Consider the following 26,636-nt stretch of genomic DNA (forward strand, 5'->3'; position numbering starts at 1 on the left):
GTAAAATAAAACAAAACAAACAAAATAAAACAATGTGTTTTACTGATTTTATACAATTCATTAAGGAGTTGTTTTCTTCTCAGTCAACTCGATTCTGGAAATTTTAAATATAATGGAGGATTAATCGTATATTGATGAGATCATCAACAAGAATAGTCCTACTATACACTGAGTGAGTTGCCATTGTTTTGCACCTGTCTGTACGTTCTCTAGATTGGGCCAAGGAGGCCAATGGTTTGTAGCAAATAATTCATGTGTGTATGAATGTTGAAACACAAAGGACATTCTATCATTCCATGGATACTTAAATGCAAAACTGGGTGATAGAGAATCAGTGTATTCAATCAATAAATAATACAATCAGTGTATTCAATCAATCAATAAATAATACAATCTCCACCAGCAGAAGAGTTGCAGGAACCTGGACTTATGGTACAAGTACTGGGGGGGGGGACAGAATCACCCTGATAGTGAGTGAGTGAGTTGGGTTTAAGGCCGCTTTTTTAACAGTTTCCAAGTTACATCACGGCGTGTCAGCTTAATGTGGAAGGAAAGCCAGAAGTGATGCAGAACCCAGACTTTTATCACTTCGGTAAAACCCACAAGCACTGGCATGGTGCTGACAAACCTAGGAACATAATCAGGGCAAACCGGGATTCGAACCCACAATCATTTCGGCGTGCCCAAGGGACGCAACTCTGCACAGCAAATCACAGCGCATCAGACGATTGGGCCACCCTTGCCCCCGAATCACTATGATAAGTAGACATCAAAGTAAGTAATTTCATATTTCATGTGAAACATAACGAAAATATATTTCATATCCTGAACTGATTATTTTTAATCTGCAATGAATTAGCTATTGAAAAACATCAGAAATAAGTCCTGCGATCATTGATGTAAATAGATGTTTATCTTCTTATGAATACAAGTCTGCAAGGTGAAAGTGTATCCTTTTACTGTTTTATGACTGAGTGAATCGTCTGTAACCCTTCAGTCACAAATGATACTGTTATGTCAGGGGGGCCTGTCAGAGTTTGACCTGAGATACTAATGCACAAGAACTGGTTACAGGGGAGCTATTAACCCCCCACAACCAAAGGATGTGTCTTCTTATACGAAATCCGGTGTCTAAAACTGCTCCACCATTCAAGCCAGTTCAGTGGTTTTAAAATTTGACTTAAATTAATAAATTCTATATTGTTTGTTTGATTTGTTTTGTCATGACATCACACTGCATCAATGTCCTCCTCCTCCTCTTCGTCCCCCTCCTTGGCTGCGGCCTGGGTAAAGCTGCGGCCAGTCCTGCTGATGGCCATCACTGGCTTCATGGCGGCCATGATGCTGTTGTACAGGTGTGGGAACAGCAGCTCCTGAGAGGCTAGCAGCTGCTTCGTCCGATGACGTTCCTGGAACAAAAAAAACACATGACACACTTCTCTTGGATGAAGATCCTCTGTCATTCATACACCACCAGAAACATTGTCTGCATTAGGTCTTTGAAAGGCATTTAGAAGTGATACACATAAGGAAGAGTATATATGGATGTCAACTTCTTTGTTATGGGGAACACAACGTTTCGGAGTATATGCTTACTCCTTCATCACGTGAAAGAAGTTGACATCCATATATTCTTTCACTACAATGTATCTGCATTACCATCAACTTTGAGTACAAAAGGGGTCCCCAAAAGTCTGAAGCTGAAACAATTGAATCCAATGTTGTCCCCTTCCCCCCACCCCAATCACAGCACATCTCAGAAACCCAGGATATTATATTAGGGAGAAAGTCACATTTTAGAAATATTTCTGCTTAAGGATAGTCATTGAGTTGTTTTGTGTTAAATTCTAAACATCAAATGAACAGGATGACTCTCAACACATCCATTTTCTGTACAGAAACTCTATGACCTTGCACCCTTCTATTCATTTCCTAATTTCTATCAACCTTAAAACCAGACCTGCAAGTAATAACACCATCCTATATTTTGTAAGTGACAAAGACCTCAGGGCTCAAGCCACTGTGATTCTCTGGAGATCTTCCTAAATATCTCAATGTTTCTATGCTAACCCTTACAAGACTTGTCCCCTAAGTTACGCTGCCAGTGCTACTGGAGAATGGTCATCTCAACCTGCACATTTTATCACATGTTAAATCCTGAAAGATTACATCCCAACATCTTCATAATAGTTGCATACCTTAGGAGCCTCAAAGCACGCCGGACAGTTTTCTGCTATCACAGGTAGCTTGTTCTGTAATAGGAACAAAAGACTGTACATCGTAAATTCTGTATACATGCAATAGGGGATATAGGCCAGGTTTTGAGACACAAATCCTAGAAGGCTGGTTCGAGGCCAAAAGGAATTTGTCTAAAACACCAGTCTACAAACCCAAGAGAAATATTCAACTGAACATGCTGAATATACTGTTAAAGACGACTGCTTGGACATACCATCAACTTCATATTCCATAAATCATCTTTCAGAAAAATCCAGTTATGAACAAAAGCAGCCTCAACCCATTCCTGCTGCTCTTAATCAGCAATGCCCTGTCCCATAACGCTGTCTTAGCGTAATGATTGTCATAAGCTATCCGTCTTCTCGAGGCAAAGGAGTTAACTGACTATAAAAGTCCAGTTTCCATTGTGCCTATCTAGGCTGGAATTCGGGAGTTATGTTTTAGCTGGACTAACTTGTCCAATCAAAATTGCGAATCTAAGCAGACATCCGGTTTGTAAACAACATTGATTCAATGTTCAGATATCGATCGACTGAAAGATTTGCAAAGCATGTGTACTGTCAACTGGGCGTCAGCACTAGATCTTGATTATCAATCAAACTGTTTTGACTGGGCACTCTTTGAAGCAACTGCAAGTGATATGAGTGATGGAATCTGATTGGTCAATAGAAGGGACATAACTCGTAATAGCAACTGGTGGTGCTATATCGAGCCTGGAAATTCCAGCTTAGTTTGGCAAAGGTGGACATTTATAGTCAGGTAACACCCTTTCCTCGAGAAGATGAAGTCTGTCTAATAACAAGAGTCACAATGATGGTACTCCTAAGAACAATTTGTGGAAAGGTGCGTAGTTCCATATATCTCATATATCTTCACGCCTGAAGCATCATTCCATATATCTTCATGCCTGCAGCATCATTAGTGTTTGGAGTTAGTCTCAACCTTTCATTGTTAATAACAACCAATTATTCATCTGTCACAAATACCCTGTGTATTTTTCAAGAAAAAAATATGTGAATCTACATAACATTTAAACACTAATGTGACAATTAAGTCTTGAAGAGATATCTAATGAGAGAGGCTGTGATAAGCATTTCATGGGTAGTTGAACATTGCAGATTTGCTAAGTTCAATTTATGTATATAAATGGTTAAGCAACCACCAATGGTGAGTGAGTGAGTTGGGTTTAACGCCGCTTTTAACATTATTCCAGTTTTATCACCGCGTGTCAGCTTAATGTGGGAGGAAAGCCCGAAGTGTTGCAGGTCTCAGACGTTTACCACTTCAGCGAAACCCAAGAGCACAGGTATTGTGCTGACAAACCTAGAAACATAATCGGGGCGAACCCCAACCAGCAATGATCTGGGGAATTTACTGACCATCATCAAGCCATAACAACAGACCATCTCTCCAAACCCATCAATCTCACGCACACGCACACGCACACGCATGCACATTGCAATATAAGATTAATAATCTTGAATGCAATACTCAACTCCATTCTGCCTCACCTCATCTCACAGGTGTGAGGAGTTGTTTTTTCCACTTTTCACGTATTTCAACAAGACACACCAAGAATACCTGTGAGTCATTTCCAGGTTGGGAATAGACCAAGGTCTCTGGCACTGCATGCATCACCTGAACCACAAGGCCACCTACCAAACCAGCACAGTCTTTGAGTTTTAGACTAGAGGACGGAATAATTGTCTACCTGAGCATTATTAACACAATAGATATCAGCAGATGATGGATGTCTTTCTGTTGAAGTCTCACCTGTCTGCATTTGAACACATCTCGGTGACATCTCTATCCATTGACAACAAGTTAACAAGCAACAACAGGATTCCCTACTTGTTTCTACCTTTTCAGCAAAGTTGCGAAGCTCCTTCTCTCGTACAAACACAAATGGTCTGATAACCCTCAAATCCCCATCTCTGCAAGAAGACCATAGCATAAACTTAGGCTGGTTCTAACATGCAAGAAAGCAATTTGTTTAATTAATGATGACAGCAACATTCGTAAGATCTGACATAAATGTTTTTCATTGAAGGTAGATTTACACAAAAATTGCTTGGTTACCCAATCAAATGCCACCGAAACACCGAAGTTTAATAAGTTACTTGTTGTTTCTACATTTGGAGCAGGGGCTTGTCAACATCAGGGAACTTACTGGACAGTGTAGTGTGCCTTCATTGTTCTGATCACACCGTTGTGAAAAAAGGACATCAGGAAACTGAAACAGACCAAAGGGAAGTAGCAGCTAATTTAAGCAATCAGTGCAACTGCATCATGATTCATGAACCAGTGAGGCTGCAGCATGAATCATGGGCCTGTGAGACTGCAGCATGATTCATGGACAGGTGAGACTGCAGCCTGATTCATGGACCAGTGAGACTGCAGCATGATTCATGGACCTGTGAGACTGCCGCCTAATTCATGGACCGGTGAGACTGCACCATGAATCATGGACCGGCAAGGCTGCAGCATAATTCATGGACCGGTGAGACTGCAGCCTGATTCATGGACTGTTGAGACTGCATCATGATTCATGGACTGTTGAGACTGCAGCCTGATTCATGGACCGGTGAGACTGCAGCCTGATTCATGGACCGGTGAGACTGCAGCATGATTCATGGACTGTTGAGACTGCATCATGATTCATTGGCCAGTGAGACTGCATCATGATTCATGAACCAGTGAGGCTGCAGCATGAATCATGGGCCTGTGAGACTGCAGCATGATTCATGGACAGGTGAGACTGCAGCCTGATTCATGGACCAGTGAGACTGCAGCATGATTCATGGACAGGTGAGACTGCAGCCTAATTCATGGACCGGTGAGACTGCACCATGATTCATGGACCGGCAAGGCTGCAGCATGATTCATGGACCGGTGAGACTGCAGCATGATTCATGGACCGGTGAGACTGAAGCCTGATTCATGGACTGTTGAGACTGCAGCCTGATTCATGGACTGTTGAGACTGCAGCCTGATTCATGGACCGGTGAGACTGCAGCATGATTCATGGACCGGTGAGACTGCAGCATGATTCATGAACCTGTGAGACTGCAGCATGATTCATAGACCCGTGAGACTGCAGCATGATTCATGGACCGGTGAGACTGCAGCATGATTCATGGACCGGTGCGCAAGTGATTGAGTGAATGTTGTTTTACACAGATATTTTTAAAGATCTCAAATTGGCCTGTAACTATTAATCCAGTGTGGAGCAGGTGAATAAGTGGTAGCAGTGATCTACCTTGATGGTCACGATGACACACAATCCAACAGAAGGAAAGCAATAGTCATGATAATAATTAAACAATAATAGCATCAGTGTATTGCAACATTGGCTACAAAACATATACTTGGAAAAGGATTAGCAAGTATCCGTGTTCACATCCTTCAGTAATACCTCTCTGCAAGGTCATCCAGATGCTGTCCGAGAGCCAGCACATTGTATCCTTCCCTACGGGCGGCGGCGTAGATGCGTCCACGCTTCATGCGGCTGCAGAAGCTGCAGATAGATGCACAGCCGTCGGGCAGGTTCTCGGCCGTCTCCAGGATACCTGGAATACCAAGAACATCTGAGTCACTACAAGCCATCGTTTGTGCTTCTGCAATGGAAGTGCAAAATACATCCTTGGATGCAGCTTGATCTACTTGATTCATGCAAACAGTCAAGTACTGGTAAACATTGGGCTCAAGAACAGTTACTGTAGTATAGGAAGTTATGGTCAAATATTTAACAAGGTTTGCAGGCACAGAAGACTTGAATAAAACATTCGGAATGATTGTTTCTTAGGCTTAAAAAACTAAAAGAACTGGTTCTCAGGCAATGATTTTAGAAAATATAGTGTGTGCGGGGGTGGTTTGGGGGGCTTCTTCAAACTGGTATGTATTAGGATTTTTTTTCAAAACAGAAATAAAAACAAATCTTGCGGCAGACTTTATGATGATGCTGGCGGTGCCCTGAGAACATGTATGATGAAACTTATTTCACCAAGATTTTTAGCTAAATCTATGACAGCCATCAGCAAATATCTGCCACGTAAGTTGCTAACTGGATGGTGCCTGACAGTTCTCGGGGAGTGTGTCTAGATATGAAGTCCAACTCACATTGTGACTCGTAGAAATATGGCACCCCCAGCACCTTGAGGTATTGTTTCAGGGGGCTTGGATCGTATGCTGGGGTCTGGGGATCAACTGTCACAGCGCCAAACTCAAAGTGGACCCCCTGAAAAGTATGCATCCACTTCAGGCCAATTTCCTGATAAACTTTAAACTGGTTACATTTCCATAAAATTGTTGGCATCAGTTGGCATGTGAGGCCTAGTTGTCTAAAGCATGAAGAGTTGCATCCCCAGGTGTATCAAAATCCTTAGACCCCTGGTATGATTCTCAGTGTGGCCCTATTACGATTCTAGGTATCAGAGCCACACCCATGCTTATGGGTTTCACCAAAGCACCATGAAGATCCGGGGTAGAATAGGTCTTCAGCAACCCATGCTTGCTGTAAAAAGTGACTAAGCTTGTCGTAAGAGGCAACTAATGGGATTGGGTGGTCAGGCTCTCTGACTTGGTTGATGCATGTCATCATATCCCAATTGTGTAGATCAAATCTCATAATGTGGCGTTAAACAAACAAAACCAAAGTAGTAATCATCTTAACCAGCATTACTTGAGGCTTTCCTCCCACATTAAGCTGACAATCTGTGATATATATAACTAAAATACTCTGGATATAATCCCAAACATTAACAATCTTTAAGGCTGAATTAAAAAAATTCTTATCTTACCTCCCCTGCCCAAGTTCACAATCTGCCATTATGATATCCTCTAAAGTCTTTGCAATTTACCTTATACAATAAGTACTCCAAACAATTGCAGAAATTACTTAAATCACCACCATGCGAATGTCTTGACACACTGTATATGTCCATACTGGTAGCAATAGTCGCTGGGTGATATAGATCTTGCAGTTCGGGTATTCTTTGTATGATTGGATACAATAAAGTCACTCACTATGTCAGTGAATGGAAGCATGTGTTCAATGCTAGGACAGAGCAATAATGTTAATCTGTCTATCTGTTATCACAGAGAACAACTACTGTACCTGCCCCTTGCAGTAGAACTGGTACTGTCTGATGGTGTGCAGCAGTGACAGCGAGTCCTTGCCTCCTGACAGACACACAAGCAGACGGTCGCCATCATGGATCATGTTGTGTTCCTCTACTGCCTACACAGGAACCAACCAAAGCAAAACTGTCACCAAACACGATTGCAGTAAAGCAGTTTCTTTGTGCTATGACATTTGTGAAAACTTCACAATCATGTCCAAAAGAACTTTATGATGTTGGTGTCGTCAAACATCTTAAACTTAGTTATGAGTATCGTCATTACATAATACTGATAGAATATTACTTATAGTATTAAAATGACATTTATTAAATTTCTTTTCACCAAAACACATCACATGTTCCTGATCAAGGAATGTTTACACATCATAAGAACCTTTCTACCACTTTCTAACCGGAACACATATATAGGGAAACAAAAACATGTCCACATACATATTTAACAGTTGATCATCACAATATGAGTCATCACCCCATGGGGTTTTGGGGTTAGTTTGACCTATGCTTGTCGAAAGAGGTGAATAAATCAATCTGGTGGTTCCAATGTGACTTGATTGATTGCGTGTCATCATACCCCGATATCGTGGATCGTTGTTCACAATATCAATCACTGGATTGTCTGGTCCAGACTCCATTATTTACAGGTCGCTGTCACATAGCTGAAATATTGCTGAGAGCAGCATTACACAACAAACAAACAACACTGTAACAGCTTACCTTCACTGTTGCCTTGAATATTGTCTTAGGGGGAGAGAACCATTTACACTTGGGAAGTTCTCCTCCCTCAGCACCAGCAGCAGGGGCTGTCTTCACTGGACGCGGGCAGACCAAGGGACAAACTGACCCCTCTACTGACCCCCGTTGCTGACCACTTCCTTCAATGTCTTTACAGGCGGCATTTACACTTTCTTGCTGGCTGGCAATCAACGGTGATGGGAAAGAATGATTCAGCTGTTTATTTTCACCTTGATTCTTTTCTGTATCACTGGTCTCTCCAGACTTACTGGAACTCATGGCTGGTAGCGAGCGATCCCCCTGTGTACTTGGGACCTTAGTTTCCTTATCAACTTCAGCAGCAGATTCTTCTATTAGGCTTCCTGTTGCAACAGAGTCTGATGTTGAAGTTGCTCCAGAAATATTTTCGGCTGATAACTGAGGTTCATTATCCGTCAACTGAATCTTATTCACAGGTGCTCCATCTTCAAATCCCCTCTCTAAACATTCAACCATCCCTTCAGAAAATGCCGGAATAATCTCAGAATTAATATTGCTTTGATCTTCACACCCTAAAATATTTTCGTCATCTTCTAGTTCATCACTGTTAGGTTCCTCCCTGCCATTGGTCAATCCAAGTCTGTTCTTCAGTGGTGGAGGTAGAAAAGGCAGGTCAGAGGGTGCGACCTGTGTGACCCTGTTGCCATGGACACAGTCCAGAGCTTCACTAGGTAGCATGAACCATCTGTATAGACGTGACTGGTCATCAAACAGAAGTGTCTGATCAGGCAGTTGTGCGCGGGGCTGTGGAAACATCAACGATAACCACTTATTAAGGACTTATCCTTGTGTGAAAAGAAATCTTATCATTTCAATGAGAATATTACTTTACTTCTGTGATTCTTATTTTCTGACACAATATAAGAGAGACGTAGGTTTTTGTGAACTGACAAGTATCATTTTCTAAACAGTTATTTGTTTCAAAACATAATTTTTCAATGATTTATGATTGTTTGGACCAATGGTTCTGATATTCTCAGCTTATCAGCTTTATGATGGAATATACATGGACAGCCTTTACTGTATTATTTCTGAGAGTAAAAACACATTACCTTTTCTGCTTGCTTGAAAACAGCTCTGGCCTTTTCAAGACAGTCCTACAATGGTGAAAGGCTATATGAGAGCAGAGCAACTATAGAACACAGCATCATTTAACCACAAAAATATTACAGATTCTAATTCAATAACACCAATCTCTCTTAGGGTGATAACTACCTCAAACCTCCTATCTTTTGCTGAAGGAAGTGACACTATTACATCATCGTTTCACTAACTGACAAGTAAGTACCTCGTATCCTGACGGCAGTGACCCCTTCACAACAGAGGGCGCTACCTTGTACTTCACCTTCCTCCAACCAACTCCCAATCACTATAACTTTGTACCTCGTATTATGACGGCAGTGGCCCCTTCACAACAGGGGGCGCTACCTTGTACTTCACCTTCCTCCAACCAACTCCCAATCACTATAACTTCGTACCTCGTATCCTGATGGAAGTGACCCCTTCACAACAGGGGGCGCCACCTTGTACTTCACCTTCCTCCAACCAACTCCCAATCACTATAACTTCGTACCTCGTATTATGACGGCAGTGGCCCCTTCACAACAGGGGGCGCTACCTTGTACTTCACCTTCCTCCAACCAACTCCCAATCACTATAACTTCGTACCTCGTATCCTGATGGAAGTGACCCCTTCACAACAGGGGGCGCCACCTTGTACTTCACCTTCCTCCAACCAACTCCCAATCACTATAACTTTGTACCTCGTATCCTGACGGCAGTGGTCCCTTCACAAAGGGGGGCGGCACCTTGTATTTCATCTCCCCTGTCACGTAAGAGATGTGTCCCAGCCATCTGCGGTCTCGGAACACCTGGAAGCTCTTCTGTCTCCACTCACCAGTCTCGGGGTTGAAGATGTACTGAAACACATCCCAACCACATCATCATAGGGGGCACGGGTGGCCCAGTCATCTAAGGCGCTGCGATTCGCTGTGCAGAGTTGCATCCCTTGGGCACGCCAGAAACCTATGATTGTGGGTTCGAATCCCGGTTCCCCCCGATTATGTTTCTAGGTTTGTCAGCACCATGCCCGGGCTCGTGGGTTTCACGGAAGTGGTAAAGGTCTGGGGCATGCTTCACTTCGGGCTTTCCGCCCACATTAAGCTGACAGGCTTGATATGATTGGAATAATGTTAAAAGCGGCATTAAAACCCAACTCACTCACTCACATCATCATACCAGAACAAAGGAGTGAGTTTGAATGGTATTTCAGTTAGACAACAGCTCAAAGCTTAATGTAAAAGAAAAAAGCTACGGGGTAATACATTCAGACATGGATGAACTCTAGGACATTAAAGCCACTAGCTCCAACAGTAGTGTCCAAAAATGTCCACAAGTTCCAAGCTCCATTACGTGATCTTTGATTCACTCACTACTGTCCTCCACAGAGACACTGCCGCCTCCTGCTCATCTAGTTAATCACTGCAATAACTTGGTAACATTCAGATCGTTACACAAACCATCTCAATGAATTGATCTTCAACAGATTCCATTGTAGTTGATTCCGATAAAAGTCCAATAATCTCACACAACGCCAGATGATAAATGTCAATTTTGTGATTAATTTTTCAACATTTTTCACTCCGAAGAATTAAAAAATATCGGCTCTGTGATCCCGTACCTTCCAACATTGGCCTGTCTTTCTGTCCATCATTCAAGCCATCTCTCAATTTCTCAGTTGTCTGTCTGTCTTGTTCTATCATTAAAGTCCTTCCATTCACCTCTATCGCTATTTCTGTTTTCTGTCTGTCCGTCAGTCTCTTCGCTCGTCCGTCCGTCTGTCTGGCTAGACTTACCTGAGGCAGCAGTTTCCAGGCGTGGTCGGCCACCATCTTGATGGCCTCCATCACAAAGTCCAGGCATGCATCATCCAGGAAGTAGGGCAGGTTGAGTCGGGTGAAGCCAGGTCTGTGTACACATGGACACATCAAATATTGAACTGCTTCACAATGCTTAAATGCTACTTGTCGTGATACTGGACATAACATTTTCAAAGCCTCAAGTATCCAATTCCTATTTAATATAATATAAACCAAAAAACGCCCCTGGAGCACAAGAATTGCCAGACTCCCTATCACACACAGATTTGTCAGTATTACAAATATCGCTATCCCAGTGTGTACTTTCATTACACTTCCTAAAACAGTACATGCATTTATGAGGAGTTGGAGCTAATGCTAATCATGACGAACAGTTAATCTTCAGCAAATTCAAGCCTCTCTCTGTAATAAGAAGTTAGACAATGAGGTCAAATGTTGGACAAATGAACTGCGGTCTGTGCACAATCTTGTGATCCTGTTTTTTGGCAAGATGGCAATGACAATCTATACATAACAAAATCAGATTGATCACATCTGCCAGAAGACTTTGCTAAGCTGATTTTCTAAACAATGTTTATTTGTCATTGAAGTGAGCCAAAATCTGCAATGTTGCAATACTATTGCAGGTTACAGGACAAGATTTTAGAGTACATCTCATAAATCACTCTCTGAAGATACACCATGAACAGACGTGACCATGACATTAAGGTGTGTTTACATATCTCATGGTAAACACACAACATCAAGTGACATTCATGTCATCATCACCTACTATGGTCACACTGTCCAGCCAGTCTACTTGTGTGTACAGGCTATGCTACATTTCACAGACAAATAGTTATTCCGTAAATGAACATAAGCTAAACTGTTCTATTATCCTTAGAGGTTGGACATAGATCCCCCCAGGTGACATTACTTTCAGTCCGCCATGTTACAAACAATTCTATTCAAACAAATGACTAAGCTGCTGTCAACAATTTTCAACATTTTCTTTGAATGCAACTTGAGTGAAACCCAATTTGCTGGTATATTGTTAAAGTGGCTTAAAACCATTCTCACTCACCCACTCATTCACTCACTACCTCACTCCAACCATATCCTACCTCAGTATCTCTCTGTGTGAGTACTCCCGGTATCTCCTCAGATGTGTTCTGTCCAGTCGACTGATGAACAAAAGAAGTTCATATCTCAATATCAGTGAACCATTGCGTACTACCTGTGATTATATTCAGTAAGGCAGACGCAGACAGCTGTTGCAGACAATTTTTCAAATATAAAAGTCCACATTCACAGAAAGCAAACGTGTTTTCGGGCTACTACACACATTTCCCCATCTTTTAAAAGTGAAGAATTAATCAGAAGCAATCTGTGCTGAAAATGTTTGAAATCAACCTGTCAAAACGTTTCTTGATATTCTTTTCAGTAGCTTCAGACGAGTGGCAACAGTCACCAAGGATTTATCTAGGATTACAAACTAAGTGCCCTTGGCAGACAAAATGGGACAAAGCATCATTTTGTACAAAATTGGGACATTCTTAAAAGTTCTTATTTTCTAAAATTCAGGTGTAATTTGATATTTCATACAATTCAAAAAGGTAACATTGAACATTATTTCTTCTTCTTGTAAATTGGCCATGTTGTCAGTAAAATGCAAGTCACCTCTGCAAATGCCATAACATCAGTTATTACCATAATAAAAAATTGGCAATATTTTATTCAAATTTGGGAATTGTTACTGACAGTTGCTTCAGACTTGGGGCCCGAATAGGGCTAAATAAATCTCTGATCACAGACAAGCTTGAGGTAGTTGGGATCCCAGTGTAGTTGCAGTATCTTCTAATCATATCATGTATGCTGTCTGTAATAAATTAAACTGTTACCTGTCTTCCACCAAAAGTTTCTCTATTTTCTCCGCCGTAACTTCGTCCAGACCAAGTAGATCCTGGTGAACAGTTGACAGAATCACATTGTTGTAGAGCAGTTCTAGTCAGCATGTCAAGACACATTTCACAAAAGATCTGTCTCAGAGACATTTACAATTAGATTGATCTTTGTCAATAGCAGAACGTAACCAGCACCTCAACCAACCAACACCCTGGACCATACCCATGCTTGTGACGTGACCCAGAGTGAAAAACGTCTATGGCCTCTCAGATTAAGATAAAAAAATCTTGATATAACAGAATTACTGTTCAGAGAAGCTTTAAACCAACTAAATCCCCATACCCCAGAGTCAATGTTCTCTGATACAGACTGTACCTCCCATAGCGTAGGGTCCCATTTTGACACCCCCAACTAATTCACCATACCCTCGATTCAGTGTCCCCAATTCACTCGAGACCTACCATAGCATAGGGTCCTGCACAAGCACATCCTCCACGAGCCTGGATGCCAAACACATCATTGAGGATGGTGCTGACGAAGTTGTGATGGAGGAACCTGCCGGTGGTGGGATTGTAGACGAGGAAGGAGAAGATGGGGAGTCTAGGGGCATCCTGGTTACCAAGGATGATGAGGTTGTCACACGATGAGAGGGATTCCACAGCCAGCCTAAAATATGGAAACAGATAAACAACCTTGAAATAACAGATGAATGTTTGTGGGTGAGTGAATGTTGCTTTACAACGAAGCCATCAATATCCTGTAAATATTTGAGTCTGGAAAGGAAAAAGCAAATCCACTCCATGAGGGAAATATTGAGACACCATCAGGGCAAGATGAGACACCATCAGGGCAAGATGAGACACCACCAGGGCAAGATGAGACACTATCAAGGCCAGATGAGACAACATCAGAACAAGATGAGACACCATCAGGGCAACGTGAGACACCATCAGCATCAGATGAGACACCATCAGGGCAACATGAGGTGGTGAAATGGGGTTTAACGTCACGTCCAAGATTATTGCACTTATATAGCGAGGTGCATGTACGTGTGGGTGTGTTTGTGTGGCTGATTGTACTAGTCCGGACTGATGCCGATTTATAGTGCTAGCTCACTGAGATACCATGCCGCAGTTTAACATGAATACCCCACTCAGACACAGTATACTGACTCCAAGCCGACCAGTCCTTGTCTTAGCCCCTTAATGCCGAGCGCCAGACAGGGTAACAACAAGTACCATCTTTTAGCGTCTTTTGGTTTGATGCGGTCAGGGATCGAACCCAGACCTTCCGCTCTCCGGGCGGATGCTCTACCACTAGACCATGTAGGCGGTCCAGGGCAACAGGAGACACCATCAGGGCAACATGAGACACCATCAGGGCAACATTAGACACCATCACGGCAACATGAGACACCATCACGGCAACATGAAACACAATCAGGGCCAGATCAGACACCATCAGGGCAACATGACACACCATCAGGGCCAAATCAGACACCATCAATGCCAGGTAAGACACCATAGGTCAACATGAGACACCATCAGGGCAACATGAGACACCATCAGGCCAGATCAGACAGCGTCAGGGCAGCATGAAGTACCATCAGGTAAATATGAGACACCATCAGGGCCAGATCAGACACCAGGGCCAGATGACACACCATCAGGGCCAGATGACACACCATCAGGGCCAGATGACACACCATCGAGCCAGAGCCAGATGACACACCATCGAGCCAGAGCCAGATGACACACCATCGGGCCAGGTGACATACCATCAGGGCCAGATGACACACCATCAGGGCCAGATGACACACGATCGGGCCAGATGACACACCATCAGGGCCAGATGACACACGATCGGGCCAGATGACACACCATCAGGGCCACATGACACACCATCGGGCCAGATGACACACCCTTGGGCCAGATGACACACCATCGGGCCAGATGACACACCAAAAGGGCCACATGACACACCATCGGGCCAGATGACACACCATCAGGGCCACATGACACACCATCGGGCCAGATGACACACCATCGGGCCAGATGACACACCTTCGGGCCAGATGACACACCATCAGGGCCAGATGACACACCATCAGGGCCAGATGACACACCATGGGCCAGATGACACACCATCAGGGCCAGATGACACACCATCAGGGCCAGATGACACACCATCAGGGCCACATGTGACAACACCAACCAGGGTATACATAATTACAACCCAGTCATGAGTCCACCCAGTCAAGCTTTGAGAACCAAGGATTTCCTATGCTCAATTCCCACAGAGACTTTGTGTTAAAGATTTGTATCAGCTTGTAAGTTGTTTGTTATTTACTAACGATTTCAATTTTTTTTAGTTTATGGCGGTATAAACATAAAATTTGGTATGCGGGCCCGGTTTTTTGGCAAAGTGTGAACGCTTGTTTTTATTTTTATAACTCCATAAACATAAAAACATATTGAAGTCAATCACATAAATACACACATAAGAAAACTTAACAAACTGCTTATTTAATCATTAACACACACAAACACTTTAGACAAGAAATCAGTGACATTGTTCAGCACATTAATGCAACACAAGCCCCTACCATTCTATTATCAGCAAATCCGGAAACATTGATCATTTTCAATCTGTCAAGTCACAATCCCAATTTAGTTGGATCCAACGATATATATCTGCCCTTGGGTGTCCATCCCCCATCCACACCACCACCCACCTGCACAGCTCCTGCTCTCGCTGCATGGTGTCCATCCCCCCTCCACACCACCACCCACCTGCACAGCTCCTGCTCTCGCTGCATGGTGCCCATCCCCCCTCCACACCACCACCCACCTGCACAGCTCCTGCTCTCGCTACATGGTGCCCATCCCCCCTCCACACCACCACCCACCTGCACAGCTCCTGCTCTCGCTACATGGTGTCCATCCCCCTCCACACCACCACCCACCTGCACAGCTCCTGTTCTCGCTGCGTGGTGCCCATCCCCCCTCCACACCACCACCCACCTGCACAGCTCCTGCTCTCGCTACATGGTGCCCATCCCCCCTCCACACCACCACCCACCTGCACAGCTCATGCTCTCGCTACATGGTGCCCATCCCCCCTCCACACCACCACCCACCTGCACAGCCCCTGTTCTCGCTACATGGTGCCCATCCCCCCTCCACACCACCACCCACCTGCACAGCTCCTGCTCTCGCTACATGGTGCCCATCCCCCTCCACACCACCACCCACCTGCACAGCTCCTGCTCTCGCTGCATGGTGCCCATCTCCCCTCCACACCACCACCCACCTGCACAGCTCCTCCTCTCGCTGCATGGTGCCCATCCCCCCTCCACACCACCACCCACCTGCACAGCTCCTGCTCTCTCTACATGGTGCCCATCTCCCCTCCACACCACCACCCACCTGCACAGCTCCTGCTCTCGCTGCATGGTGCCCATCCCCCCTCCACACCACCACCCACCTGCACAGCTCCTGCTCTCGCTGCATGGTGCCCATCCCCCCTCCACACCACCACCCACCTGCACAGCTCCTGCTCTCTCTACATGGTGCCCATCTCCCCTCCACACCACCACCCACCTGCACAGCTCCTGCTCTCGCTGCATGGTGCCCATCCCCCCTCCACACCACCACCCACCTGCACAGCTCCTGCTCTCTCTACATGGTGCCCATCCCCCCTCCACACCACCACCCACCTGCACAGCTCTTGCTCGCTACATGGTGCCCCCTGGTGTCCATCCCCCTCCACACCACCACCCACCTGCACAGCTCCTGCTCTCGCTGCATGATGACTTCAGGTGTGACCGCCTCCTTCAGCTGGAACACGAGGCCGGCTCTGACGGACTCGACGATGGGCGGTGTGCCCCCCTCCTCCCTCATCTCCGGCTCCTGCAGGTAGCGGTGACTGTCTCGCCTCACCTGCATCAGACCACATGTCATCCACATCAGGTATCGGTTGTTCACTTACAGTTTATCCATAACAGATTTTCACAAAGGAGCAATACTTATAATGAGTTTATAAGGGTTTTCTTTCATTTTCTGTTACTAAATGCACAGATCGCTGGACACTGATCAAATACATTTATAGAATAAAGTATACCTTTTTTAAAAAATCAAGTTCTCAAGCACATATTTCCAAATAATGATTTATCATAACGGATTTGCATTTATGTACTTCTCAATGACTGTATGCACCATGTCTGTATATACTTACATAGAAGACAGAGCCCCCTCCCCCACCCTCGGGCGCCACACTCTGGAACAAGCTTTTCTTGGCGATCAGCACACCTACACAACACAACACAGAGCTTCAGTTAATTCTGTTAGCCATAAAGTATATAGTATATAGTATTCACTCACATGTTTTCATTCACTTTGGGTAATTATATTTTGTATCAATTTCTGGGTATTGAATATATTATTACTCCATTGAGTTCAGTCTGTTGGGTATTTTTAAACCAATGAGAGAACTTTTACGGAACGCTGTTTCAGGTGAAATCAAGTGTACAACAGTGATACGTGTCTAAGTTACAATAAGCGAGACACAACAGCATGTTATTAGAAATGAGGAGGCTACTGTAACTTGATAATGCCCTCATATTGCTTGACGACGGGCCATTACCACGCCCGTTGTTAGGTGACGTCATAGGATAGGGATAGGTGACGTCAAGTTGAATAGTGACGTCATCTGGTTTGTTCTATGACGTTTCCATATTTGTAAAAGTAGGTCAGTGACATTCGTGTTGATTGCAGTAAATGTTTCAAAACCGATATTGTTTCTTTTAATTTGATAACAAATTCCATCCATTTTAGCTATAATAACAGTAACGCTATTTTTCAGGGCATTATCATTTGCAGAAGCCCTCGGTCTTTTCAACTGCCCTCCTTCGTCGGGCAGTTAATAGAAGACCTCGGGCTTTTGCAAATGATAATGCCCTGAAAAATAGCGTTACCCTTATAATACAGATCCATAAAGACCTTCTACATTATTAATTGTTTTTCACTTTTTCATTTGAATTTATACGCAACTCAAAATTAATTGGGTTATGGTGATATATTCTTTGTATTTGACGCAAATTCACATCTGATCTAAGCTCTTACACCATTAGCGCTGTCTTATCAATCATAAACATGAGAGATTATCAACCAAGTACACAACCAACAACAAAATCTGCTACAGCAGACAAAGACTGAACAAAACATAAACTCTTCAAATCATAACAAAGTTTCAAAAATTCTATGTTTCAATCACTATAACAAAACAAACGTCCATCTCTCCTCTCACCAGGTGTGGCAGCCCCTCCAACAAACTTGTGGGGGGAAATAAACACTGCATCCTTGTACACGTAAAGCTGGTCACTCCTGCATTGAAAACATATAAAGACGGAAATCTAAACATAAGCATGATAAGGTGACTAACGACTGAGTCTGTACAGGGATGCATATGTCTCTTCATGTCTCTTGTTTTATGCCAGTCAGCAATATTCCATCAATATCGCAACAGCCTGTAAACTATCAAGTCTGGCACCAACAAACCAGTGGTTGATGCACCGATCAGTGTGTGGTATAGTTTTAACTCCCAACAACCCAGACGGGCTGGTGACTAACAAGCAAGGCCACATTTGTAAATGCATACAAGAGTTAATATCACTTTTTTCGGATTTACTTCACCATCTACCTTTAACATTTACAGGTTTATGACAAATGTAGCTCTTGCTCTCAGTTAAGTTGAGTCCTATATCAATGTCTGATTTAAACTGTCACTATCAGTTCAAAAATTCATTTTCTACAGGAATAAATTTTACCTATCCTGACAGAAATGTTACCAGCCACGAGACAGCGTGCAGGCAGCTATATTGGACATTGGCAAACATTAACAATGGTAGCAATCAGTTCAGTCACACTGTGACCATGGCATCCTCATTTTAGTCAGATCACACAACAAATCAGGATAATCATCAAAAAGGTGAGGTGAAATGGGGTTTAACGTTGCATCCAAGATTACTGCACTTGTACAGCGACGTGAATGCACGTGTATGTGTGAGGCTGATTGTACTAGTCTGGACTGATGCTGATTTATAGTGCAAGTGCACTGAGATACCATACTGCAGTTTAACATGAATACTCCACTGAGACACAGTATATTTTCTAACGAGCTGACCAGTCCTTGTTTTAGCCCCTTAATGCCAAGCACCAGGCAGGGTAACAACAAGGACCATCTTTTAACGTCTTTTGGTAGGATGAGACTGGGGATCAAACCCCAGACCTTCCGCTCTCCGGGCAGATGCTCTACCACTAAAGCACTGAGGCAATCAATCATCAATAAAATATGTGACACCAGACATACCAAAACAATTTGTCTGGCTAGAATTCATACGACACTTGCCAACTGCCAATAGCCAAACACTGCAGGGAGTCACTGATACAGCCACTCATACATATTCAACCAACCCAAATGAGCACACGTGCCTCTAGTTTATAAAATACAGCAGAAAACTGAACAGTCTACTGACCCTGGAACTACTGGGTTCATGTCTATCCGGACGTACGGCGCCGCCGTGGCGTAGTCCCAGAATGCAAGCGCTCCGTGCTTGTGTAGGCAGATAGTGATACGGTTGACATCTGTCAAGATGCCTGTGATGTTGGATGCTGCAGAGAAACAGCCAATGAGTTGTCTCCCTTTGCTCTTCCATTTCTGTAGTAGAATCAGGGTAAGGCATTAACAAACTGTCAGGCCTGTGACTGACGGCTGACTAAAAACACAAAGACATCCATGGACCTGGAGTCAGGGATCACGGAAACAGAAAATGCAGAATTCCAGAAAGAAATATCACATGCTCAATATGATTGATTTCCTTAAGGGCCTGTCACACCTAGCCGATTGGGGTCGCCGTAGCTATACCGGAGCACAAATTTGGCGATTTTCAGGGATCGGTACTAATACAGCAGCGCAACAGTAACACATCACTAAGAACAATAGTACATCGTCAGGACATCGGCGAAAAATTTAGCAACGGCAGGCGACAGTAGAAATGTTTTCGCATGCCGGATCAAGCAATGGGACAACAGGGGCAGTACAATGGCAATACTCCGGCATGACTTTGTTAATGTCTGTAGAGCACCTGTAGCGCCCCGTAATGGATTGGTGGCTCTCCAGTGGCCCCAATGTGTACTGTACTGGTAATCTGGTACCGATATGACACCAGAGTACTACCGAATACCACCAAAGTAGTACCGATGCACCGCCGATGTGATACCAGAACTCCATCGTCACATCAGTAGGGCAACGGTATCACTTCACTATCGCTCCCGTCAACTGTGGTACATCGGTATAACATCAGTGGTGCATCGGTAACACTAAGGTGGCAGAAAAGTGGTATTCGGTAGCACATCGGCTCTTAAATCAATAGGACAATGGTAACACAACTGGAACGCAGGTACTACATCGGTATTGCTACGGTCAATTTTTATTTTTCAAGTGCTTTCTCACCGGAGCTCTGCTGATTTTCTTTTCGTTGTTAATTTTTTGCTCCGGATTATTCCCGGCGAGGTACATCGGTAGTGTGTGACAGGCTCCTTACACAACATGATAAAGGGAAAGTCAAGGCACAATTTCTATTCAATTATTTCAACAACAATTTTTTGCTTCCCGTGACACTGACAGGAAACAGGGTTTAAAATCATAGTCTGCACAATACTATACACTGTCATAACCATCATTCTCATATCCCTGCCAGAACCACCCTTGTCAGAAGATGCTTCTCATGTTTATAGCTTTTTTGTTGTTTAACGCTGCACTCTGCAATATGACGTCCATCTGTAAAACTGGACCTTAATCTGGATCAGTGATTGAAATCATGAGCATTTGGGATACAATAATATACATCAACCATATCAGCGAGATTGACCGCCCAATCCCATTAGCACCTCCCATTAGACCAATTCTAACACAGATCTTGTAATAAGATTTGGCTTTAGAAAGTATTCAAGCATATTTGACCGCAAGCAAATCAAAATAAATTGGGTGATGTTAATTTATTTCAATTTTTTTTTATCACAATTAAGCAGCTAATCTGGATGTCTGAATCAGGGGAATGATGCCGGGACAAATGTGAGCGGGCTCCAATGGCTGTTACCTTCAGCTGGTTCTCCAGATGCCTGCAGTCAACCAGTCCCGAACCAGTCAGTTTTATTCTCACAACCTGTCGTGAAACACAAGGCATAGTACAGACATGCATGGAAACTACAGTGATACTACTTGGTGAACAACAATCAATATGAACCTCCGTTATAGGGTTCAACAACTATGCTTCCATATCAGGACCAGTTATCGGAGGCTGAAGTGATGCCACTGGACAGAGGAAAATGTGAAATGTCTATGAAATTGGACTTCAAACTTTCAGTGTAAATTTATTCTATGAAGTTATTGTGGTTCTGCAAATTTTTGGAAGGATGAGTGATTTTTTTGTAGCACTGGTCTTATTTGCCAGAATCCAATTTAGCTTCAGTTACCAATAAATTGATAGTTTTAGAACTGCATAATTTAAGGTTTTTGTTGGGCAACACTTTATTAATTTTCATCTTCAGATTTATCCAACCTAAGCCAAAATCTTCAATCGGAATTACTAATTAAAATAGTTTAAGGAATAAAGACACAAGGACAAAAACAAAATTCAAAAACAACTGCTCAAACGCACTGTAACAAACTGTTAAGAGACTTGCAGGTATGACCTTACCTCGGCGCCGGTCTCCTTCCAGGGCAGGAGGATGGAGTGATGCTCGTAGGGGCCCACAAACACCACCTGGAGGACAGGTACATCTCGTCAGTCAGGTATCGACACCAGCATCGTCAATATTGACAATGATAGCCAATAGTAAAGTTATAGATATTTCAAAGTACAGAAACTTGAGAAACACATAAATCTCCCTGTTAACTGAATTATTTTCGTATTTTACACTGATCAAATATCCAACAAGCATATAGTTGGCGAAGTCATCTGTATCCAGCGCCCATTTTAACAAGTTATGGTCGCAAACCAGGCAACTGACCCAACATTTCTCTTAGCCCATGTCAAAATAGCTGCAATGGAAATTCTAAAATAAACATTTCTAAAACTCCTTAATATCAAATGGCACCAGTTCAGTATGTGCTTTATATATATCCATGCAATGTTAGGCAAGGAAATATTTAACAGTTTATTTGTTATACTCCATAAGTGAACCCACTTTATATTAAAACTTAAATCCAACTTGTTGTCATGGGAAACATAAACGATAAAAAAAAATAAAAGTGCTAATTATTAAAAGTTTCTTCTGATTATTGGACTTACATAGAATGTGCAAGCATGTGCATGTGTTTATGTGGCTGCTTGTACTTGTCTAGACTAACACTGTTTTTATAGCGCTAGCCCACTGAGATACCATGCCACAGATTAACATGAAAACCCCACTCAGAAACAGTATATTGACTCCAAGCCGACCAGTCCTTGTTTTATCTGCCTAATGACAAGCACCAGGCAGGGTAACAACAAGTACCATCTTTTAACGTCTTTTGGTGTGATGCAGCCAGATATCGAACACCCGACCTTCTGCTCCCCGGGCAGACACTCTAGAACTGTTTGAGAAAAAATTCAAGATGACACTGGCTTGTATCGATGTCTTATTATAAGTGTGCATGTTATATGAGCATGTAAACAATAATATAATTTCATGACACCCACGAGGCCACGGAGGCAGGCTCCAGTTCATGTCCCTATCATATACAGCAGGCAGCAATGCTGACCTCGGGATCACAAACAAACTCACAGGAGGTTTCTGGAGGTTCAGTGCATGGATGAGTTTATGCACAGCCCCGGTACAACCACTGCCGACAAATATCACCGAGTCATGTTCACTTGCATGAACAGCATTACGGATGATGTCCCTGAAAGAGTAAGATAGGGACGTCATTGAATATCCCAACATCAGTGTATTAATAAATGAACAAAATATTGTCTCAACATCAGAAGGAACATGCATCCCAAATGCATCATGAAAGAATCTAAAGGAAAGGTCAAGTCCAAAGGTATATCTGGTCAATATTTACAATAAATCAAAAACGAAACATATACACTTCACTTTAAACCAACTCAAAGAATAAATGTTAACATTTCCAAAAAAGATCACCCAGTCACTGTCATCTACTGTTTATCAATATGGCTGAGCCTACTGTAACAGTTAGGTGTCATCATTGGTGGAACAAGCACATTTAGCAACATTAGTCGCATGGTTTCTGAAAAGATATTTACATGAGACAGCTGGAGTGATGGGCTAGGTGGTCATGAAACACATGACGTTCAAAATGTAACTATATTTCACCTCCTTTCTCCTAGTCATATATACAGCTTCATGGGTGAATATTAGTCTATCACTTAGTCTCTGAAAATATAATGTTTTTACTGAAACAAACAGCTCCATTAAAAGAGAAAAGGAGTGCCAATGAGATGGCGATTCAACCTAAGGAAAATCTAGACAGACTCCAGTGAATGTTTGAGAACCTGTGCCTGCCTCACCTAGCCTCATGCCTGTAGAGTGTGGTCTGGAGTGATGTGACGCTGGTGGTCGTGTGTGTGTTGCCGTACTCCGGGAGAACCTCACTCCTGATGTAGTCCTCTATGAAAGACAAAGCCCTGAAACAAGACATAGGTATGCCAAGTTAGTGATTCAGCTCTACACAGTACTCTTCTTTTTCTGACTGCAAGAGCTCTAGTGAGTTCATACACACTGAGTTTTTAACAATATCTTATGTTTTATTTCAATCTGAAGATGGTCCATTTCAGGTGCCAAACCAACAAATTTGATCTGAAATTCTATACCAGATCTGTAACACTGATAGGTACCAAACTTCCTGTCTAGTATCTGAACATGATGCTCATATCGCTGCTACCTTGCATCAACATTTTGTTGGTTCAGCAATATTTCAGTTATATGACACAGGCCTGTAAATAATTATGGACCAGACAAACCAGTGGTTGATATAATGCGCAACGTCCCACACCATCTGGGCTCTCACACACAATCAACTTAATCATCAAGCCTGACCACCTGATCCATTTAGAGACCTCTTATGACAAGCAAAGGTTGCTGGGGACCTATTTTAACCAGGAATCGCCACAGGGCTGAAGATTTGCAGTTTTTTATACGTACCTCCCGGAAGCAATGTAGTCAAGATAGGTGACTGAAAAGAAAAATGCACTCTTAGCAGCCTCCAGACATTAAAATGTTGGACATGGACTGTTCCCACACATTGACTAACATTCGTCACTAAAACCACTGGTGATAGAGGGTTCTCAGTGGCTAACCATCCTGTCTTTTGCTTTATGCAGTCATCAATATTCCAGATATATAGCCTGTAAACTGAGGTTGGGCAGTTTCAATTAATGGTTAAAGCGCATGCCTATCCAACTGTGGTTTCAGCATACCTTCATTTGTCAGTGTGAGTACTTTCAACAAATTGCCTCACTACCAAACACACCCCTTACATCTCTTGACTGTCCCTATGTACCTATAGTGATTACTGCTATGTGTGTTTCTTTCTTTCTTTACTAAATAAAATACAACGCTTGAACAGTTGTTTCAAGAAATGACACAAAAGATGCATCCCGCCTCTTATTTTTTTTCAAAATTGGACTAAAATGTAATAATTCCTTCATTGTAGCCTAATGCCCGCCATCATGACAGGTTTAATTGTGAAGTGTGCGTGAAGTTGCACGGTTTCAGATCAGCTGATTTTCTAGGACACTGGACGATTGTTATCAAAAATGTGCTAATGATTTTTTTTTCCAATTTGGTAATGATATGGAAGAAGTTGACAAAATGCTGAAAATGTTCTTTTGGGAGGCTGTCTCCAACAAAATCACTGAAGTATCATATATGGGCATGGGTGCGTTTTAATCAGTACATAGTTTGCCTAGCGTTAGTATATCCATAAGCGGCATTTCCACTGATGACGTGTCATTTTCGCTTGGATCCGTCTTCTTACGGGTTCGTTTCAGCCATAAGTTCTAATACATTCCCTTTACTTATAACGCATCTGTATTAGAGTCATGCATAATTAATTATGACTGATGCAACATTTAGCTTATGAATGATTCACATGTTCACACTTGCCTTATTCGGTTGACAATGACCCAAACCAATCCTTTAATTTGACACAATCGAAAATGGATGGAAAAAATTTGCATCTGAGATGATCCATGTGACGAACACTAAACCACCTCTGCAAGCTATATGGTATCACGAACTTACCTTCACGTAGGCCAAACGGACCGCTAAATACTTTGTTTCTCCCAATCACACTGTTTCTGACTGTTTCCAAAAGTTTAGCACTGTTAAGGGAATTGGTTAACCCTCCGGCCACATCGCCAGTCTTTCGTTCAGACTTAGGGATAGAATAAAACAGTCGATCTGCGGGCTGCATTTCGTCCACGTGTGATCACGAAGTAAACAATAATATGGACTGGGTTCCTGTCTACTGAAAATGAATGTGGTCGGTGCGCTTTCCAATAGTGTTGCCAGTTTATTAAGACATTTCCTCATGTGATGTAAATGGCGAAATTATTAATGAAAACGAAATAAGGTTACGACCTCTTGCCGCGATGCTTTAGCGTGATAGTTTTGATTGTATCCGTTAGACATAATTGCGAATATTATTCAATACAGGTGAAACAGACATCATCATCACATTGAATGCTTATACAAAATACATCATTTGAAGGTGAAGTCCACCTGAGCTAAATTCACCGGACGAGTCCTGAAAAATAATAATTAGTGAGGTCCATTCCCACATTTAAGCGTAAACGTGATTTTTCTGAGAAATGTGTTTGGAACCTTGTCACCTTGTCTAATCAAAATGTAAAAAAATGCGTTCTTCTGTCGGGCTAAGGGGGTGGGTTTTGGTGCCGACATATTTCTTCCATGACAATTAAGATCTTCCTTCAAATGTGTTTGCTTGTGCTACCTTGTGCTTTGTCTTTATTACACGACCATCCACGAAGACGCACACTTGTCAAAATGGTTTGTCATCATGGCAATAACACGAATTATATATGTTTTCAATTGTAATAACTACTTTTTTACATGACAATAAAACGTCTATAAACTATTTGTTTTACAAGACTAAGTTACTATCAGATACCATAAAATAGACGGTCTCTGGTTCTATATAGGCTTAATTGCCAATGGTTTCCTAAAGGCTCTCAATGGACGTTCTTGAAAAATTGAACCCCTGGAAAAGAGCGCAGTGAATGTAGAATTAAAGAATGGTGATGTATCAAAAATATACTTTACTCGGTTATATGCAAATTTTATTGCGTCACCACAGGCGGCATTAGAATGATTGCGGCAGGCACAAAACGAGTCACAATGGCGACATGAAAAAGTGTAAATAATAAACATAAATGTTTGGGTAGTTCCTATTTAAGTGTTCTTTTTTTATTTATTTATTTATTTATTTATTTATTTATTTATTTATTTATTTATTTAAACCAATAGAATTTGCTCTATATATTTCATTAATCCAACCCTGCTAATTGTGTAATGTGTAGCGAACCTGTTCTTAAGAATCAGCATGCTCTTGAGGTGACTCCTGTAAGCAATGTATTCATCGGCGGCACAGTAACAAGGAGGGGTGGGTATCTCCATCTTATCACCAGCGAGTCGAA

General features: G+C 42.7%; 1 protein-coding gene across 1 annotated transcript; it reads right to left on the minus strand.

The window, feature by feature from the left end:
• Positions 1-124: 124 nt before the first annotated feature.
• On the minus strand, positions 125-25,415 carry LOC139449577 (uncharacterized). The gene is made up of 24 exons (XM_071231035.1): positions 25,222-25,415; positions 24,121-24,151; positions 23,487-23,603; positions 22,741-22,858; positions 21,672-21,737; positions 21,072-21,137; positions 19,449-19,630; positions 18,221-18,297; positions 17,150-17,223; positions 16,697-16,854; positions 13,375-13,579; positions 12,910-12,971; positions 12,133-12,192; positions 11,006-11,117; positions 9,914-10,069; positions 9,203-9,247; positions 8,094-8,894; positions 7,355-7,477; positions 6,358-6,475; positions 5,654-5,807; positions 4,409-4,471; positions 4,100-4,172; positions 2,199-2,252; positions 125-1,409 (listed from the first exon to the last, which is right to left on the minus strand). The coding sequence occupies exons 1-24, from the start codon at positions 25,391-25,393 to the stop codon at positions 1,230-1,232; spliced, it is 3,267 nt and encodes a 1,088-aa protein (XP_071087136.1). The 5' UTR covers positions 25,394-25,415; the 3' UTR covers positions 125-1,229.
• Between the last annotated feature and the right edge of the window lie 1,221 nt (positions 25,416-26,636).

This window comes from Haliotis cracherodii, unplaced genomic scaffold (genome assembly GCF_022045235.1).
Source record: "Haliotis cracherodii isolate W230 unplaced genomic scaffold, xgHalCrac1.p SCAF_8, whole genome shotgun sequence".
In the NCBI taxonomy this organism is placed as follows: domain Eukaryota; kingdom Metazoa; phylum Mollusca; class Gastropoda; order Lepetellida; family Haliotidae; genus Haliotis; species Haliotis cracherodii.